The 21,108-nt window shown below is 40.2% G+C and overlaps 1 protein-coding gene across 1 annotated transcript; it reads left to right on the top strand.

Annotated features, from left to right (window-relative positions):
* Nucleotides 1-10,253: 10,253 nt before the first annotated feature.
* On the top strand, nucleotides 10,254-19,659 carry ppp2cab (protein phosphatase 2 catalytic subunit alpha b). The gene is made up of 7 exons (XM_036524007.1): nucleotides 10,254-10,582; nucleotides 17,293-17,502; nucleotides 17,791-17,964; nucleotides 18,102-18,191; nucleotides 18,293-18,454; nucleotides 18,859-18,977; nucleotides 19,222-19,659. Exons 1-7 carry the CDS (start codon nucleotides 10,481-10,483, stop codon nucleotides 19,292-19,294), a joined length of 930 nt encoding a protein of 309 aa, XP_036379900.1. The 5' UTR covers nucleotides 10,254-10,480; the 3' UTR covers nucleotides 19,295-19,659.
* Nucleotides 19,660-21,108: the final 1,449 nt, after the last annotated feature.

Below are 21,108 nucleotides of genomic sequence, written 5' to 3'. Positions count from 1 at the left end.
CTGGCATACAGGACAGTGAATAGGACAGCCCCCTCATACCTATGACCCCTCTTCAAATCCTATGTTCCCTCAAGATTGCTGCCCTTTGTATCCACAGGGCAACTGACTGTCCTGACCCGATGGGGTCGCTCCTCTCAGACACAATCTCTGTCTGTACTGGTCCCTCATTGGTGGAATGAGGGGTTAGGACAGCAGAACCACTTCCGGCCATCTTCCGACACAGACTGAAGACCCACCTCTTCAGACTGCATCTCAGTTCTACTTCTGTCCCCACCCGCTAACGCCTGTGTTCTAGGGACTGTTGTTAAATAGTGTTATGCTCACACTCACTTGTCTAGGAGTGTTGCAAGTCTGGTCGGACATTGTTGCTCGTTTAAATTGAAGGGATACACTTATGTTCTGTTGCCATGGAAGTCACTCTGGATAAGAGCGTCTGCTAAATGCATGTTAGAGAACAAGACTCATAAGGAGACTGCTACTCACATTAAAAGGATATTCACAAACAATTGACTGAAGTACTCGATTTCATGATTGGTTGGATTCAGGACACCCTCTTACAGAGACCTAGGAATCCTTGTAGGTTTTGCAAGTAGGCCTGAGGTCATGCCGAGTTTAACCACTTTGTGGAATTAGGTGAAGAGGAAAATATATAGTTCTACTCTCATGGCTCAGGTAACCCTTCAGATATCTTTTCACATATTGGATAACAAAATCATATTGAGCATGTCACTCTGTGGTTTTTCTGTGATCACCAAGGCACAACTGACTCCATTGTTTTTATGGGATACATGTCTCTATAAATAAAATTCATCTAAATTCTGCCTGGCAGAAAAGTTGGCAAACCCAGGCTGAATTACACTCTGGAATCCAGGCCCCTCTCCAACTCTAGGAGAGAATAGGCCAAGCTCTCCTTTGGCATTTAGGCACAGGACATAAATATAGCCTGCGCTGAGGGCAAAAAGGATGTTCATTCAGCTTAGCTCTGTTTTCACTTCATCTTCAGCACAGTGCCCCACAAGGAGGAACTGCATGAATGTTGTATTCCTGAGGAAAGATGGAAATGTCTACTAAAAGGACAATCTTTTATCTGGTTACATTTCTGGTTCATTAATCTCCTGGTCTGTGGATGGACACCCAGGGCTATTCAGCTCCCCGATCAGTCCCAATATGTGTCTGCAAAGAGATCTCTGGCGGTAATAGCAGCGCGTCGATAAAGACGGAAGCCATTAGCGCGTCACAGACAACAATGCAAAGTGCATGACAGAGTGCCTCCTTTCTACCAGCAGCTGTCTGCAGATGCAACACATCCTTCCACCAGCCTGACAGATCTATTTACAGCAGACACATTGTCACCCAAATGATTCATTATTCGCTTTATTACCATGCAGGGTACCACCAGATGAAACGACAGCAAAGTACATCAATACTAATCAGAAGTGAAGCTATGTGATTATACTGCTAATTATTTAATTATAGCCGTGCCATTTTACTTCCAAATGCTCCACCATCAAAATTGAATTATATAGCTGATTTACAGACAACGATGAGGCTGCAAAGTCCCCAGGAACAAAAGGGACCTGAGGATGTTTCCACTTCTATTACACTTGCGGTTGATTTAAGGGAGATTGTCGCAGCCAAGATTTATGGAGCAAAAACAGAAGCAGCTAGCGATGATGACGGGCATGAGCAAAGAGTTGTGCTTCACTATATTTCATCCTTGGTCTTGCTTTGCACCTTCCCTTTTCAGGCTGGGATCCTCGTTCCAAAAATTCCCCCTCGCCGTAACTCACATGCCAGTCACCAAAATGATTTAAAGAGGATTATATGATTGACCTATAATTCTCACACTTCAGTGGACCTCAACCAGGACGCTTTCAGCGCAGAAACTTGCTCCAGTAGCAATTACCGTTGTGTCTGTCAGTATATGTTTTTTTTCCAATAATTATAATAAAACAACAACAGGGAATGAGAGTTGCTTTGTATCGACCCACTGTGGTAACTCTGCCTTAAGGAGTTTGTGAACACACACACACTCACACACACATACACACTCACACACACACACACACACACATACACACACACACACACACTCACACACACACACACACACATACACACACATACACACACACACACATACACACTCACACACACACACACACACACACACACACATACACACTCACACACACACACACACACACACACAAACACACACACACATACACACACATACACACACACACACACACACATACAAACACACACACACACACACACATACACACTCACACACATACACACACACACACACAAACACACACACACATACACACACACACACTCACACACACACACACATACAAACACACACACACACACACACATACACACTCACACACATACACACACACACACACACACTCACACACACACACACACACACACACACACACTCACACACCTACCAATGAGGCAGTATTAGGATTGTGGCCCTATGTTTCCTTTAATGCGTAATGATTTTATTGAGGTTCTGCATTTGTAGGACCTTTGACCCGATACCAGCAGAATCAATGTTTCCACAACCCCACCCTTGTTGTGGCCAGTTTTGTGGCGTGGTGTGCAGATCTATTCAGATATGAACAAAAAACCAGAACTAAGACCTCCCTTGCCATGGTAACACTTTATTATATTTTGATCAGGTTTGTTTATTTCTTAGCACCAGCTAAGGTGTGTCAGTGGTAACATAATCGGAGCAAACACATAGCAGCAAGATACTGAAAAACAAACACTGTACACTGCGCAGGCTTGATAACATTTCTTGTTCTGACTGCTGATCCCATAAAACCTCAGAACCACATACAGTGATTCGGTTGCATTTTGTAATTGACTCATATTTGTGCGGGACAGTGCAAAAAACATGAGATGAACAGATATAAAATGGGAACCTATGCAGTCCAGAACGTAAAGATAGGGCAGAGGGGGCTGAAAATTTTATGGGGAACAGTTCAGTCCCTCAGGCAAGAGCCTCAGCCTTAGATTCCACTCAGAAGGCAATACCTCTTAATGCTGTCTAATTGCCATCAATCAACCTCAGCAGTAACCTACTCTTTGCTGCTCCCTCCAGTCTGGAGGTCAACAATGCCTAGTCAGCAATTTTGCATGAAAACAGAATGTTACAAAATGGATCTAGCGCTGTAGCTTTCGTTTTACCAGCACACACAAGCCATACCAGTCACACCACTGGGAGAGCAAAGGGATAAAATTAGAGAAAATCTCTGAGATGTATAATGGGGTTTGTGAGGGTATGAAGAACCAGAACCGTATGGGTCTGGTCTTGTCCAGCAATGCTCAATCACCAGTATAAACCATTATGAATAAAAACAGGCTTATACTCAGGCTTATACTATATTCAGCTGGTGTGGATGTGATTTCAGTTCAGGTGACTCGATCTTAACGTGACTGAGGCCACCGATGTTGTGCAAACCTGTGTACTTACCAGCAGGACTGACTCAGGGTGGAGATGTCGGCACCCCTTAGACTGGGCCATGGCATCCAGTCAGTGGTCTGGACTCATACTGCAGTAAGAAAAAAGGTGAGCATTTGCTTTAGACTCCCCTCCAATGGTGCCTAGGTTCCTGCCTATTGGTCATATTATAGAAGAGGTGTAAAAACATTAACTTGGTGAAAATTACTGTTAGCAAACACATGAGTTGCCAATATTTCTGTGAATAGACCCTTAGTAGGAGTTTTTTTTTTTTTAAATTCAGTGCTACCACTGGGATTTCTTTGCAAAGCCATTATTTGCTGCTCCGCAGAACTCAGTTGGTCTGTTAAACACAAAGCAAACTGTCATGTGTGCTCATGATGGTTATGTATGATATCATGCATTAATTTATGTATATATTATTATTCAATAATAATAAATTGTTACTTAATAAATAATAAATAATCATTTTAATGTATAAATAAATGGATGTAACATATCTACGATATGTCAACAATGTGTCTATATAAATATAAATATGTGTCTATATATATATAAATAAGTATGCACCCTTTTGCCATTAAATGAATAATAATAAGAGATTTTTGGCATTTTTATTCTAGCAATGCAAGGCACGTTTAAATTTTTATTGAGACTGTCTGGTCTGGGCATAAGCAGAGTGACGTTAAGTTCATGCAAGAAGGTGAAATCGAAATGACGGACGGGAACTGGAGTACTCACTGTCAGCCACTAGATGACGCTAATGTACACAAATGTAATGGTGGCCTGGCGCTCTTGAAGATGTGCTTTGTAGTACCAAAAGAGCTCTTTCAGGTGGTTGATTTTAATTTATGCGCATGCGCATGCTCTACAATCAGTTACAAAACAGTAAAAAACAGAACATGTTTACTTGGCTGAAAACATTTTTACACAATACACTGAAATATACACAAAATATACATTTCTTCAACAGAACATGAACTAGCGTAATACATTTCTCTTTTTGTGGTTTACGTCAAAGAAATGAACTTAACTTAAATTGACAAGATGGAAATAGAAGACGGAAATAGAAATGAGATAAGAGTGTATATAAATGATAAGGAGCGCTGGGTGGTTCTATATTAGGCTGCTTTACTGTACCAGGTATACAGTATTTCATGGGGTGTTGAGGCTTAATGTGGCACCAGCATATGAAGGCATGTGCAGGGGTTGTGTTACACTTGGATTAAGCGCAGAGCTATCATGTATTGCATTACGCTCCTATATTTCCACGAGGCCTGAAGGAATGGCTTACATGAACACTGCTATGTTTTTATACTGAAACCACACAGAAGCAAACAAACCCAGAAATAAAACTGGCAATACTCGGTGTCCTGTCCTGTGGCCAGAGACAGTTGTGTTCTTCTTTAGTCTTTAGTCTGTTCTCCCGAAAACACAGGTGGGAAAATATGACCGGGAGACAACAAAAGCTTGTCAGAAGACACACTGGTGTGACAATTACGATTAAACAATTTTCAAAGACAACAAAGATTGGAGTTGAATTGTCATACTGTTTCTATATTGTATATTTATTCACAGCTTGAACTGCAGCTTTTTTCTGCAAACTGGCTCATGCAGTTTTAATCTAGGCCTATTTCTAGGATTTTTTCTTTAATCAGCATAATCACTCACTATGTTTTCTTTGTTTCTCATGGGGCATTATGATAGAGAAACATGGTAGCTAGCTCTGTATGAGATGAACACTGCCACACTTTTAAACCAAAAAGGCTGTAATTTCTCAAATCAGATGACTTGGTAAATCTGGACATCCATTGCAAATTAGTGTTACTATTTTTTTTAAACAAAATGTTGTCTGTAGACATTATAGATCACATTGCATTTATCAGCAGCGCATATGCTAGCATTAAAACAACCATAAACACATAGACACAACATTGAAACATGTTCCACCTTGTTTTAATGCTCAAAATAGCAAGGCTAAATGAATGCGGTTCCACCTTGGTTTTGCGATGCTCTTTGGTCCTTTATCTGGCTGACATTTCATTGCAATGACAAAGCGCCTAAAGAGAATAAATTTACAACAATAATCATAACAAATTAATACATATGTATCACTGAGTTTTTCTTTTATTTATTTTGAAGTGCTAATGATTTTCTGAGCTTTGATGTTTTGATTGTCTTCATTTACATTTAGCTTGACACATTATTGATATTTATGGTAATTCAGTGGTTTATTTTTATATTTGCAGCCCCAGAGGGGGGAGAACAACCCTCTCTTTAGTTGACTTTGGTGGTGGAGAAATACACAGCTTTGAGTAACAGATCATAGGCTTCAGTACTGCATTTATGCATATTATGGATATTATTTGCAAAATATATGGATTACTGGATATATATATGAATGGATAGGTATGGACATCTCTTTGATCAGAAAGAGGTTTTTCCAATTGTACAGTGTGAAACAAACACATCTGAAAGTAAAATGATGTATAACAAAGGCCTCATGTAATCAATCAATCCAATTTTATATAGTTGTCATGGTACTCATTCTTTTCAACCAGTTATTGACTTTTTGCTGAGTTACTTACTGTGAGATACCAATGCACTCAAAGAAGAAACAGAGAAAAGCATACTCTATAAACAGTTCTCATTTGATACTAACAGAGAGAGAGAGTGGTAGATGTGTTTTGTGGAGAACTTGGTTTTGTGTTAGTTTTGGCCATATGTTTCCACAAATACTTTTACTTTATGTTCACTTCAGTGTGATTAAACTTAGATCATGGCCAATCAGACTCTGTTGAAAACTCCCAAAGAACAATAAAAGTGCTTGTTCTCCAACCTTTGTGAGAATTATACTTTGAATCTTTTTAAAAACAACTTGTTTAAATGGAGGAATCAAAGCATCTTCTGTCTTCACAGAAGCAATTGGATTTGAAAATGTTAAGAAAAAGAATATATTTTCCTAGTTGAAGTGTGTTAAACACCAGTGTTATCATCAGTATCATAAACATTAGTAAATTGCAGTGAATCAGATTTTTACAACATTATTTATTGTTAAGCAGTATATACATTGCATATTATAACCCAGATAAATATTCATTTTCAAACATGTTACATACATTTACGTTTACCTAAGGGATGACAATCAGCTCATTAGGTATTTTTTTGTGTTAACACAATATTGCATGAAAATGGCTTTTGCTGTAAGGTTGTTATTGGTTTTGCCAGGAATTGTAACTATGCAACGATAAGACATCTTTATTAACAGATATTTCTTCCAAGTTGCCTACATATACCTTGCAATTTCCAAAAAGCGGGAGCAGCAAATTCCCAAAATGCATAGATACTGAAAAATATGACAAATATATGACCACAATTATACCGAAAGGTAACTATACATCAGGGTTAGACAAGCTATGAGACAAATAAATAGACTAGCCAACTGAATTACTGAAAATATTTTGGTCTGGTTTCTCCTCACTTCCTATAGACATTTGTCTTACAGAATTAGCGGCAGCAGAAGCTGTCGCAGGGCATTTCTTTCCATTAATGACGTAATTAATGAATCCAGTCATGAAATTGATACGGTTTATAATGCGAACGTTGAAGTTTAGGTCAGTCAAGGGGCAATCAAACAGTTTTCGAGGCAGCAAATATCCGACACTCCAGGAAGTAAGAGCTGAAAAAGGAGTGCGTGAGTAAACCGGTGAAACCGCAGGGGCGGGGACATATGGTCCCGTTCCAATGTAGAGACCAATAACCACATTCAATTCGGCTTTTAATTGGTACTTACACATTCAGTTCCATGTTTTCATTGGTTTCCAACATAATGGGGGGCAGGGTATTTATTTACTGTTTTCTGCTGTTTCCACGGCAAGTGAAAACTACACTGGGAGATGAGAGATTTATATCAGCATACATACACAACTGCCTTTGGTGAATAAATACCCTATATTGAAGAATACGTTTAGCAGAAGGCCAAAAAAGCTTAACTTGCGCAACGTTTTTGCAGCTTCAACTTTCAAAGCTCTTCGTTATTGAAATACTTGCTTCGAAGTTTATCTCCATGCCAGATCGCATTCCTCTGATTAAAAGCAAACTCTTTCTGTAGTCTGTAGGCTTACTGTGTGATTCATCTGGGAGGCGGCGCAGAGTGTAGAAGATGATGGTTAAGAATAAAAATTCTGACTCGTTTTGCATTTTATTAGTGCTAAGTCTCACAAAAACATACACATCAGAGGATCGGCATGAATATCCATAATTGGATTCAGTCTTCTTCAGAGACATTCATGGTCAAATATTGAAACGTGTAAAAAAACAAACAAACAACCAAAACACACACACACACACACACACACACACACACACACACACACACACACACACACACACACACACACACAAAAACATGTTTCCTTGCAGCGTTTTAAATGCATATACCTTGACCAAGATGCTACAGATAGTGCTGATAACCTCTCTCTTCTTTCCTCTGTGTTTCATATACAATTACTATTAGTCCAGACGTTAATGTCTGGTGGTTATCGCAGATAGGATATCTTTGTGTGTAAGCATTAGATATCCACTATAAAGTAAATGATGCCTTTTTCAACCAAGCTACACCAATGCATTTGTGTAGAATGTGGCTTGACACCTTTCTTCGCATGTATTTTCTGTCAAGTATGTTTTATGTTCTCTGCGCAATCCAAATCCACTCATTTACTCATTTCTATTTGCAGACTTCACAGTTACTACCTTACTTGAGGGTGACAGGACCTCTAAGCACAAAGACAAAGAAGCTTTGAAAGAGAATGCACTGGGTGGGAAAAGCCAAGAAAGAATGAAATAGTAATTTAAGCATTTCTGGTTTGTGCACAGGTAGATTAAATAGAATAATGCAGTGGTACGACTTGTCTACAATCTCCCTAAATGTAGTCAAGTTACTCCTCTCCTCACCTCACTTCACTGGCTTCCTGTCATAGCTTGCATCAAGTTCAAAACCTTGGTGCTGGAATATAGGACAGTGAATGGGACAGCCCCCTCATACATACAACTGCTCTTCAAACTCTAGATCGCTACGCTCTGCATCTACAGGGCAACCGTTGTTAGCCTTTTCTGAATGGATACACTTATGTTCTATTGTGGTGGAAGTCACTCTGGATAAGAGCATCTGCTAAATGCATGTAATGTAATGTAATGTCAAAGGTTTTATTCTTACATATGGGTATATGGCTTCAATGCCTATGCAGGCAATCACTGCCACCTTTATATTAGGCAACAGATTACAGCCATATAGTGTTTGAGAGGTTTATTGGGAATTCCTGATTTGAAATGAAATTCATACACTCAGCCCCCACCAGAGATAAATGCAATGTTCCTTTCTTTTCACTTGAATGTCTTTCATTTGCCTGTGCTTCATTCATTTGGGTGTGCAATTTTAATTTACTTAATTTTGAATTTGAAATGAAAGGCCTGATCTGAGCATTTAGAACGAACACAATTATCTGAAATTAAAATAGATAGTTAAACTACTTAATATTAATTTTGGAGGGTTGTTATGGGATTTTTGCTCCACAAGGTAACCACCTAATTCAACTAATTATACATCTCTTTGCACCATTTTCACTCCACAGCCCAAAGGATTATGACAAGCTATTTTCCTGATCTAGTCCCATGCACACCCGATGCTGACAGGCCAAAAATGTTTTTTAATGTTTGTCTCTATACTGCAAAGATGCTGTGTTTAAACTTTCACCCAGCACACCCATGTGGAAATAAAATATATTGTAATATACAGAGCCCAAGAATACATTGTGAATACACTTAAATATATTAATGCACAGCAGAAATATATTGCAATAGAGCAAAATGGCCATAATTTACATTCTTAAAATATATTGATTTAGCTAAAAATCTATATCTTCTGAAACATATGTTATATATAGTGTGGGCAGGCGAAAGTAAAATTGATTTTAACATAAACAGGGCTTGGCAATATACAAAGACTACCTGAAAAACATCTTTCCCCATAGACTACAAAGTGCTACCGTATCCGGAAAGTTTATCCGTGAAAACCAAATCACATTTAAATTTTCATCATATTAATTACAATCAGACTTTGTGGGCCTACTTTAAAACTGGAGAGGTTGTAAAGGAAAAGCAACAAATGCACTTTAAATACAATGAAAACCATCACTGAGCACCGAACGTCTACATATTTTAATATATTCGGGGAAACTGACGTGATGCAAATGAATAAACATTAACATTTGATCTTGTTTCTTTCAACCGGATACAAAACCATTTGCAGACTTTCATTAATCAGAGGCAGATGTACAGTGACAAGGTATCTACAAAGGAAGAGGTAAATTATAATTGTTTAAATTATTTTCTGATTAATCAAGGGGTTCACAGTCTGCGCCAGATAGACTGCTTCATAAACCTGGACGTGCTGAAACTACGTTGTCAGCAGAAAGTACTCGTTAACCCGCTATAATGTACCAGCACGAAAACAGACACACGACGCAAGCATTCACTCACGCCTTACAACACGAAAACAACCCCGATTTGTAAACACTCTGTTACTCTTTCTTTGAATGTAACCCTAGGTTAGTATCCCAAAGTCACACCTCATGAGAAGTGGAGACCAATAACGATGCAGCCAGACCTACGTGAAAACCAATTAAAACACGTATCGTACTCGGTTCTATAACCCTATCATATGGACTGGATCATAGCGCGGGGTGGGACACAAGAGACTGACGTCTTCTTATTTCTTCCTAGCTGAGGCAGCTAGCTCGTCCACTGTCCCACTCGTTCAATTACAGTGAAATCATTTCTGCTCAGTGGGTCTGCAGATCTCTTTTACAGTGATAAGTTGCAACCGGGTGGTACTGTACACTTAGTAAGGGGCTAACATATAGTCTGGGGCTGTTCGCTGTCTTCAGAAATCTTATTTTAGCTAGCTTGCTAGCTGGCAGATAACATTCAGAAATGGACGAAAAGGCGTTTACGAAGGAACTTGATCAATGGATTGAGCAACTCAACGAGTGCAAGCAGCTCTCAGAAAACCAAGTCAAAACGCTATGTGAAAAGGTAACGTTAAATATTTTATTATGTTTGTTTATTTAGCCGCTGTTAAGCTGGATAAGCTGTTTACTAAGTTCCCTGTGGATTTTGCTCTTTAGGTAGGTGCTAGCTAGCTGGCTAATACCGCCTAGGTTTACTGATGCCAATGCGATGTAATGGGATGGCTTTTAAGATGGCGGATAAAATTGGTGGCTTGCTAAATTGGTAGGTAGTGAGCATTTATGAATGAGAAATGTCCCTTAAAAGTCATTTTGAGTCGCCAGACACTCACATTTCCGATCCACTATTTTTGCTCAGTCGATCGCCTTGCGCACAGAAACCAGCAATCCGTGTAGCTAATGGAGAGCTCGTCATTTATCCCGGCATCTAGCTGTTGAGTACGTCGAATATTGTCTTTATATGAGCACGCTAGTTAGCACGCTAACTGTTGTGAATGGTGTAAACTAATCGTCCTGGATAGCAAACTGGTCGTGCATTTAGGGTGGCCGTTTGCGAGTTCAGCCTAGTTGGCGACCCGATTCATTCTGATAGACGTGCAGCTAAAGCAACTGGCTGCGGGATTAACTAGCAAGACACGAAGCTAGCCACTATCTTGCTAATGATCGTCCTAGTTGCGCAGGAAAGTCTTAGCTGGGTAGTTAGTCTTTTTACAGTAGAGAATATTACATTCGCTAAACCTGCATTTCAGTTACTTGAATGCAGTTGCACTGTGAAAATGTAGTCAACTGCTTGCTAGCAAGCTATGCTAATGTAACTTTGCATCCCTTATTCTTGCTTAACATTTTCGGCATTCCTAAAATGGCGCCGATATATTCACAGCGACGGCCGCTGATCGTTTGTAGCGCAAGATAGCTAGCTAGCCAGCCAGTTACATCATTTTGCTAACTGGTATCTCTGGCGAGTTTTTTGATCTACATCGATACCTTACTTGGTGTAGTAAACAGTAGAAATGATTTATCTAGGTTAGCTCACAGTAGCTATAAGTTATTTGCTATTGTTGAATTTGCTTACATTTAAGCAGCGACCAACAAAAGCTAAATTTGTGTTGAAGTGTGACTGTTAGGCATTCCCGAAGCTAAGGTCGCTCACATTTATCCGAAAATGCTGATGTAGGAGACGGTGGACTCACAATTAACTTGATAGGCTAACTAACGTTTTTTCCATAGCAAGCAAACATGCCGTATTGTAGGGTAGTTCACTAAGTTGCATCGTTTGATAAGCTTAGCCGTGGCATAACGTCGTTAGTCATTGTAGCCTAGATAGGTGGATAAGATACCCATTCATTATAACATTGGTAGCGGCTGATATCGGAATATGGTTGTTAACACGACAGTTTAGTTGCTAGCTTTTTTCTTAGTTGAGTTTACAGGTTAGATTGATTACTGACTGGATAGGTACAAAAATAACTAGCAACCATAAGCATGAATCCTCTCACGTATTCTCGTGACTTAGTTTTATTATTGAATACAGTTTGTTGTTTAAAAGTAATAAGAACATAATATTAACATAGTTTATAGGAGTTGTGTTAAATAGCCAGTCTAACAAGCTGTATATGATTGTCCTGTCAGCAGGGTTGTGTCGGGTTGGCAGGATGTTTGGTTAGATCGGTTTGGCTATGTTTCTACATTACAGTGGTTAAGTGAAGGCAGAAGGTAGTCTGTATCTGTTCAGGAGATGTCTAACGCTATGGCATTTGATCTAATGGGGGACCAGACCCTCAAAAGTAGGTCAGACAGAAGTTTCCTCCCTGTGACATCACTGGCAAGGGTCTGAGTAGGGATTTAGCCTCAATCTTTCCTGCTGGTTGTTTAACTCACCGAGTCACTTAAGACAAACTTGAACTTGTCTGTCACCAGGTGGCTGACGTTCTTACACAGCTAGGCTGTGTTAAATCTCGTTGCATATCCACAACTCACCTTTTATTCAGTAAAGCATCCTTCACAATTATGTTGCCACAGAGTATTGTGTCCTAGGGAGAAGTCAAAATAAAGCTAAAGTAAGAATAAATGGGGAAAAACTGAAACAGATGTAGTTGTCATACTTTTTATTTTTTCCATTTGATCCTTGCAAATAGAAATGTCTTTAATGGCAAACCAATTTTTTTTTGTTCCTGAAAAGCAGGCTTTTCAAGCTGCCTTCTGGTTGCTGGTATGCACGAGGGGGGCTCTTGAAATGATGTAGTGGAAAATGGCAATAGATCAAATATGATTTTGAAATTGTGTTGTGCTACAGAATTTTTTTTTTTTTGCATATTTGGACATGATTTCCAAAACTGTACTTGAACAGACAGGACTGGAAAGCAGTCTTTCCACCAAGCACTGCATTTCTTTTGTATATCTGCACCAAACCATGTCGTGGCAGATGAGATTTGTTTAATGGACTCCTGTTAAGGATATGCCTGCGTACAGCTAAACAGAACTGAGATGATAAAGTGCACGTCTGTCATAAGGTGGCAATAAGAATGTCAGAACTGGTTGTCAGCAATGGTTCCGCCCTTTGTGCTTGCTTTATTGGTGCTATATTAACATTGTGCTCTCAGCTATTCACACACATCAGATCAGCATTCAGGCCATGAGACAGGCATTCTTACCTACTATTCCAACCATGCAAGCCTCTTTGTGTCTTATATTTTGTCACCAGTTTATTTTTTTTTTAATGCTGTGTGTAGACACCCGATAAGTTGAACCTGACTGCTCTTGATGTTGTCATGTAGCCTGTCTTGTGTTTATGAGTGCTGAGGTGGTTTGCTGATCTCATAGATGCTGCATCGAGTTAATGCAGTTATTTTTGTGAATAGTTGTGGTCGGGATGACGGGAGCAAAGCATTGTCCGTGGTGCTATGTTAAAACAGGGTGTGGAAACTGAAGGAATTTGAAGGGTGTTGCTGCAACAAGATATTTTGGTTTGTGGTTTAAAATGGAGAGTGATGACATAAAATTACTAGAAATCCTCTACATTTGGTAACGATTCAGGCTTGTGGGATTTGTGGAGTGTAACATGGTGTCCTACATATAAACAGTTTTTTAAGAGAATTGCAGAATTATGTTTTGGAAATACAGATTGCTGTAAGTATGAATGCCATTTCATTGCTGTTGATGAATTCAGGTCTTACTACAGTGTGTGGTGGAACTGGTGTGCAGGAAGCCAGTCAGCTCAGCTAAATGAATTTTTACCTTACTCATCTAATCTGTGTATTTCATTCCTCTGAATATTCACTTAGAGACATGGGTAAATGATGAATAATGAGTGAAAGCAACTTGAAGAACATGTACGTGTGCTTGTAATGGACGTTATGCTACTCAGTCATTTCAAACAGGTTTCTTCTTTGCTAACTAACTAGCTATTCAGCCAACCTCACAAATACCCTGGCACCCTTTAAAACCTTTGTCAACAGCTTGCAGTAATTGAGCTAATGACATTTCAATACAGCTACGTGTGAACAGTGATTCACGGCCACAGCATTTGTGATAATAGATGTAAATGTTTACTAAACATGCTGCCTTTCTCTTTTTTCCATTTCTGATGGGTTCCCCAGGGTCATGTGCAGTGTGTACACACAGCAGCAGGTCATCAGTGTGGTGATATTGTCTTTGTCACTTCTGGGGTTTGAAAGTGCACGTTTGACTTGTGCAACTGCCTGACCTAAGGGCCCATTACGTGATTTGATGAACAGAGCCATGACTCATGGGCTTATAAAGGTTACTGGGCTAGAGTCAGTTGAACTTTGTATACCACAGTTCTGATGTATCAACTTTACAAGTCCCAAGTGTCTCCACCTACATTTTGTGCCGACTGATTAAGAAAAGGCTGAAAATATAACATTTACGGATGATATAATTGTCCTGTAGATACTGCTCTAGAGGCGAGCGCCGGGCTGCATCACCATTGCTAATGTATTCAGTATAATGCGCTACTGGTGTAAAAATAGCTTTGGATGTGATTGATTCTCAGTTGCATCATCACACAATACCCCTGCCTTCTGACTCACAGAGCAGCGTGTAAGAGCTTCTGTTTTTGGATGCAGAGGCGGCCTTAGCTGATACTCTTCAACAATACAACCCCCGATCCAGTCCCCGAACACAGCTATCGCTCATAGACAAACCGGAAATGAGAAATAAATACGCCAGAGAATTTTCTTTTCACTGTCTATTTCTGAACGGTTACATTTTTGGACCCTAGGGTTGTGTAGCGTTTTATTATCTATAATTTCTGTGTCTTGTTTTTCTCACTCTTTCTTGTATGCACACCAATGGCTGAGTGCTGGATATAAGCCGTTACAGCAGTTCCAGGCGTACTTGTGTTCTTTGTGAATAAAACCCCCCAAAAGTAACCCCTCCTGATAAGGCCTGCATCTTGCTAAGCTGAAGATGCCATCTTACCGTCTTATGCCACTTGCAAATACAGCTTTTCCATATCAAACCGATGTGCTTAGTTGTGCACTGTTGTGATTGATTTTATCATTGCCCCATCAACACAGTTGCATGAAGCGGATATATATTTAGCGATGGATGATTTCACTGCAGGGCCTCAGCGCTGTAAAGCTTTGAGTTGCAGGAACTGGGTGAGAAATCACTGCAGAGGAATTGCTCATAGTAGACAAAGCTGGGCAGCAGTCAGGGGTGTCTATTGGCATTTCTCTCATTATGCATTACACAGCTCAATGCAAAGCTCATGGCTCGGTGCATATTACAGTGCCGTGTATATCAGTGTGAACATGATCCACTGTTTTATAAATGCACACACTCGCATGCATAATTGTCTCGGCCTTGTCGAAGATTCCCTCCTTTGAAGGTTATGATGAACATATATAGCTAATCTGATCTGTAGCTAAAATCTGAAATACAGATTCTTTTGAGATACAGATTTACATGACTTTGACATTAGATAATGATATAACCATTAGTGTTTCTGTACATGCTTTAATGTAAAAATGTTGACACTTGGGTCCATCAGATATTAATAAAAGAAGACATATATTAAGAACACAATTTAAACTCTAGGTAAATTTACTGCAGCAATAGCTGTGTTTTTATGGGGGAAAGAGTGTGTCTGGGAGCTGGTGTAGTGTGTGAACACGACACCTCCAGATCTGTGATTGGTTAGCGCTGAAGTATTACTGGTGTGAACAACAAGGGGAAGATGAGTTCAGTTGAGGTAATTTGTTTGTAATGTAATGTTTCTCCGTTAAAGGTTGCGCGCAGTAATTGCGACATTGCAGGTTTAGGTGTGGCAGGCTGTGAGGTTCTGTCTGCTGTAGGCGGGGCAGTATTCTGATTCACTTCAGGTCTCCACTGGTCTACAGGCACAACCTTGTGTTTTTTTTTTTTTTAATGTCCCCCACATGTACAGTCCAACTCTCGACTTAGTGAGCGAAGTCATGTAGCCTTGCGGAAGTGCAGTGGGCGTTTGTTTTGTCATAATCCTAAGTGATTTCAAATGGCACGGCTGTCTTTTCAATCTGAGAGGCTCTTGCGGCTATTTTTTTATTACTTCCATAGCTCAGTTTATTATTATGTGTCATTTCATTGCTTGAGATGCCCCATAGCCTGAGGATGGCTTTTCCAGTGGACCACGGCTGCTTGAAAGCCTCGCTGCACGTTTTGAACAGCACGCTGAAAGGGATTGTTCTGCCCGTATTTAGGTCACTCCAGCACGAGTCGTCTGTAACCTTCCCCCCAGTTCAGAGTGCTGTCCCGTCCCCATCTGCCAGTGCGGGCCTTCCCCCAGGCCCCTGCCGGAGCAGAGCTCAAACGTCTCGCTCTTTGACCCGCAACCGTGATTCCCCGTGAGGCCCGCTGCTCTCAGCACGGGATTTGCACGCCCAAAGCTCCTTATGTCCTTGTCTAATTCTCCAATTTAATGCCGCCATCGTTTTCATACGACAGAATCACCTTAGAGAAAAATAGCAGTAACTGTGCAGGCCTTTGGTTTCAAGGCGAGGTTGGATACATGTGTTGATGCAGTCTGTGTTGCAATTTCCTCGGTTCTCACAGAGACCACTTTGCCTGGGGTGATAAACGCAAAAAAAACAGGTTGAGTGGTTTTGTCCCAGTATCGTATGCAAATGTGTTATTTTTTTCTTATCAAAACACTGATAGAAACAGGGGTATGACACCCACGTGGGGGTTCAACAGAAAGACAGTAAATGGAGCAGTTTCACATGCAGTGAAATGGCAGAGTAGCCCCTCAAGCCTCCCCTCCACAGCGTAATCGTGGTGAAGCGCTGTTGCTATGGCTTTCCCTGTTCTGCTGCTAGGAAGTGTCATTTGTTTGAATTTTGAAGTTAAGGCTTTCATTGTTTTTCAAGTTGCACAAGCCAGCAGATGTGCTGAACACCCTAACATTGTGGGGCAGCAGTGTAGCATAGTGGTAAGGAACAGGACTCGTACCTGAAAGGTTGCTGGTTTAATTCCTGGCTGGGGCGCTGCTGCTGTACCCTTGGGCAAGGTACTTTACCCAGAATTGCCTCAGTAAATATCTAGCAGTATAAATGGGAATACCCCCCCCCCCCCCCCCCCCCCCAAAAAAAAAACAAAAAAACAAACTTAGGTTGCTTTGGATAAAAATGTCTACTAAATGCCAATAATATAATGTAGTGTGAGTGCAACATTGGTTGTGTTCTTTGATGAGGATATGTATTAACTTGCATTTGTGGGGGGGGCACATTTGTACCCTGCTTTAATACCAAACCTTTCGATGTTGCGCTCTCCCTCCAGGCTAAAGAGATCCTGACGAAGGAGTCCAACGTGCAGGATGTGCGGTGTCCGGTGACCGTGTGCGGGGACGTCCACGGCCAGTTCCATGACCTCATGGAGCTGTTCAGAATCGGAGGGAAGTCTCCGGACACAAACTACCTTTTCATGGGAGATTACGTGGACAGAGGTTACTACTCTGTGGAAACTGTGACACTTCTTGTAGGTCTTAAGGTAAGCTTTATGCTTATCCCCATTGCAGATGCATAATGTTTTGCACACAGGATTTAAGCCATGGGTCAAGATTTAATCTTCTGTCGTTTGGTGGCAGCAGGTGATTTATACACTTTGTGTACCTTTACAAAACAGTGCTTATCATTCAATGTCATGACAAAGGTAGTTCTGGAGCAAAGCATGGAAGACATTATGAAGTTGGGATGGGTGAGCGGGGGCACTTGTATGTGGAAGTTACTTTTGTGAAGGATGGAGATACATTTATATTTTTATGTTTGTATTTTTCAGGTTAGGTACCGTGAACGTATCACAATTCTTCGAGGAAACCATGAAAGCAGACAGATCACACAGGTGTACGGGTTTTATGATGAATGCTTACGGAAATACGGCAACGCAAATGTTTGGAAATACTTCACAGACCTCTTTGATTACCTTCCCCTAACGGCTTTGGTAGATGGTCAGGTAAGCACTCGCATACACTTTGTCCTGAGTTGAACAGTTCCTCGTGTGCACTTAAACTTTGTAAATGAGTCACCATGCTTGTACTATTCACTCTGGAAGTGTTTCTGATTCCTAATTTTTTTAATCTGTTTTGTCAGATATTCTGTCTTCACGGAGGGCTGTCACCATCAATAGACACATTAGATCACATCCGAGCACTGGACCGTTTACAGGAGGTCCCACACGAGGTATGTACTCATCAGCTATATGAGTGTGCCTGCACACACTTACTATGACATCACCAAGTCACATGACCACTCCTTGTTTCTCCCTCCTTCCTTGTCTTCAGGGACCAATGTGTGACCTGCTGTGGTCAGATCCAGATGACCGTGGTGGCTGGGGCATCTCTCCCCGTGGTGCTGGCTATACTTTTGGGCAGGACATCTCTGAGACTTTCAACCATGCCAATGGCCTTACTCTTGTATCAAGAGCTCACCAGCTGGTGATGGAGGTGAGACGTCTATCTCTATTCAAGCAGTAGAACTTTGAAAGCCTGCCAGGGTAAGGATAGTGACATCAGTAGTCAATGACAAAAATGTGTACAGAAATAAAATGTTGAAAACATGCTTAGGGTGAATAATTTACTATTATTTGTCTTAATAATGAAAAATTTTAATTTATGTGATAGTTCTGTTTTGTCGTTGCTTTAAGTTCTTGTTATGACACAGTGCATTCAATGTAGAGATTACTAAAGAAAAGGCCCCCATGCAAATTTGGTTGTGTGTGAAATTTACTTGTGTGGTGTTTGTGATATTGGATGCCTTTACTGTCATGATCTTTGATTTTATTTCTTCTTGGTTTTAATGTGATGCCATTTAGTTATTTTAAATGTTTGGAAAAACCTTTGTCTTGCAGGGATACAACTGGTGCCATGATCGCAACGTGGTAACAATTTTCAGCGCACCCAATTACTGCTATCGTTGTGGTAACCAAGCAGCTATCATGGAACTTGATGATACTCTTAAGTACTCCTTGTAAGTGTTTAATTTAAAAATTGATACTATTTTTAATACTTTTACATTTTCAAGTGAGTAAATAAGGGAAGATCTGATATTTTCACACAGACGTAAAACTGTAGCTTTTATTTGAGATGTCGTAAGCGTATTATTTCTGAGTGCCATTACTATAAATGGTAAAGCTTGAATGTTGTCATTAGTTGAATGGCCTCTCAGCTGGGCTTTGGAGAGCAGCCTGTGATCTTTTCTCTTGTCTCCCCAGCCTGCAGTTTGACCCTGCGCCCCGCAGAGGAGAGCCCCATGTGACCCGCCGAACTCCAGACTACTTCCTGTAAAATCTTAATATCTGTACAGTATTGCCATGATTTAATAAACAGTCAACTTAAAAGCAAGAAGAGATGGGATGAGAAGGGCAACTGTGTAAGACTTCCAATTTTTCAGGCAACCGAATATTTAAGCGTTCAGAAACCGTCTGTATACATGGACCAAAAGGTGTGCCATATGAATTCAGAATGAATTGCAAAAACATCTGCAAGTCTGTAACCATTGAACACAGCAGTGATTCCTCTGTGCCCAGTGGCACAGTTTATTATAAAGTCCTGTTTTCTTTTTTAATCTTCAGGTCTGTAAGTTCATGTCTGCCCTGTTGGTATCCACATTTGCTCTGTGTGTCTCTGTGTGTCTCTGTGTGTCTCTGTGTGTCTCTGTGTGTCTCTGTGTGTCTCTGTGTGTGTCTGTGTGTGTCTGTGTGTGTCTGTGTGTGTGTGTGTGTGTGTGTGTGTGTGTGTGTGTGTGTGTGCGCGCGCGCGCGCGCGCGTTTGCGTGCGTATGTTATAAACTCACAGTGGGTGTATTTACCAACAGTGCTTGAACAGACAGACAGTTTCTGAGATGAATTCAAGAAACTAATGAACTAGGCCTTATGATTAAATAAAGAAAAAAAATTCCATAATGCTCCAGATTTATTCAGCAAGACTAGATAAAATGACATTAAACATGCATTGTAGTTTAAATAACATTCTGATACAAAAGACGTACCAAGGCCTATCGTTTTTGTTCCTTATTTACAGGAAAAGGTGTTCTTTGTCTACACTTTATTTTTTTTTATTTCATTTTTGACACAATTCATCATCAAAGGTTTTATTTGACAGGGTTTTTTGGTCACTTTTTTTAAAAAAGAAAATTTCTCCGGCAGAAATGTCCTGCTCGTTTTTATTTTCCATAATGAACTTATGTACTAAGTGCTTAAAAAGAGATGGATTCATTTTAGGGAAGGCAGAAGATGAAAGACCATTGTGAAAGTGGTACACTAACAACTGGTAAAGTGTCTGTATTGAGGGCTCCAATTTAATAATAAAGATGGAAGTTGCTCCTTCAAACTTTTGTGTGTCGTCTTTTTGTTTACAGTTTATCGTACAAAAACTCATTCATTAGTCTCTATATATGATCGTTTACTCCACTCTCCTGCATGCTGTTGTCATTGTAGAAAATGGCACTGCAATTTCTTTATAATGCAAAGTGGTAATTGGCATAATGGTAAGGAGCAGGGCTTGTAAACAAAAGGTTGCTGCTGTACCCTTGGGCAAGGGACTTAATCCAGAATTGCCTAAAGTAGATATACAGCTGCATCTATGGATAGCGTGTAAAAAATTTATCTTATGTAAGTTGCTCTGGATAAGAGTAATGTAATACTGCATAAAGTAAATGCATAAGCAGATTGTGGCTTATGGCTCTTAAGAAACCCTCTTAGACACATTAGACACTTTAGACCAGGACAAAATAGGAAAAATCTTTCCAAAAATGGAGGATTGCCAGACTGAATAACCTTTGGATGTCTGCTAAGCCAGTTCAAGCATTAGCATATCTGATGTTTAGACATCTGGGTTATGAGCCTAAATAGAAGGCATTGTTTTTTTCACTGGAGCTTAAACTTTGAGACCATGCCATAAAAGTCATTGTAAGCGAAGGTGAAATTAACTTACGCAATTTGTTTTATGTGTTTAGATCTGGGTTCGTTCCAGTCAGACTGATAATATCCCAGAGCTGGATTCTATCCACGCTATTGAGGGACAAAGGGGTACGGGCTAAAAATAGAATAGTTACATCATGTGAAGCACAGTCAGGTTTCAGAAATGATAAGAAGTTTGGA

This window comes from Megalops cyprinoides, chromosome 3 (assembly GCF_013368585.1).
Source record: "Megalops cyprinoides isolate fMegCyp1 chromosome 3, fMegCyp1.pri, whole genome shotgun sequence".
Lineage (NCBI taxonomy): Eukaryota > Metazoa > Chordata > Actinopteri > Elopiformes > Megalopidae > Megalops > Megalops cyprinoides.
This window is presented reverse-complemented; position numbering and strand designations above follow the sequence as displayed.

What these genes read in the sequence shown, in the direction of transcription:
- ppp2cab (XM_036524007.1), top strand. Translation starts at nt 10,481, where the DNA reads ATGGACGAAAAGGCGTTTACGAAGGAACTTGATCAATGGATTGAGCAA. An exon ending in CGGCTTTGGTAGATGGTCAG is followed by an intron (nt 17,965 to 18,101) that starts GTAAGCACTCGC and finishes CTGTTTTGTCAG; the next exon opens with ATATTCTGTCTTCACGGAGG. An exon ending in TACAGGAGGTCCCACACGAG is followed by an intron (nt 18,192 to 18,292) that starts GTATGTACTCAT and finishes CCTTGTCTTCAG; the next exon opens with GGACCAATGTGTGACCTGCT.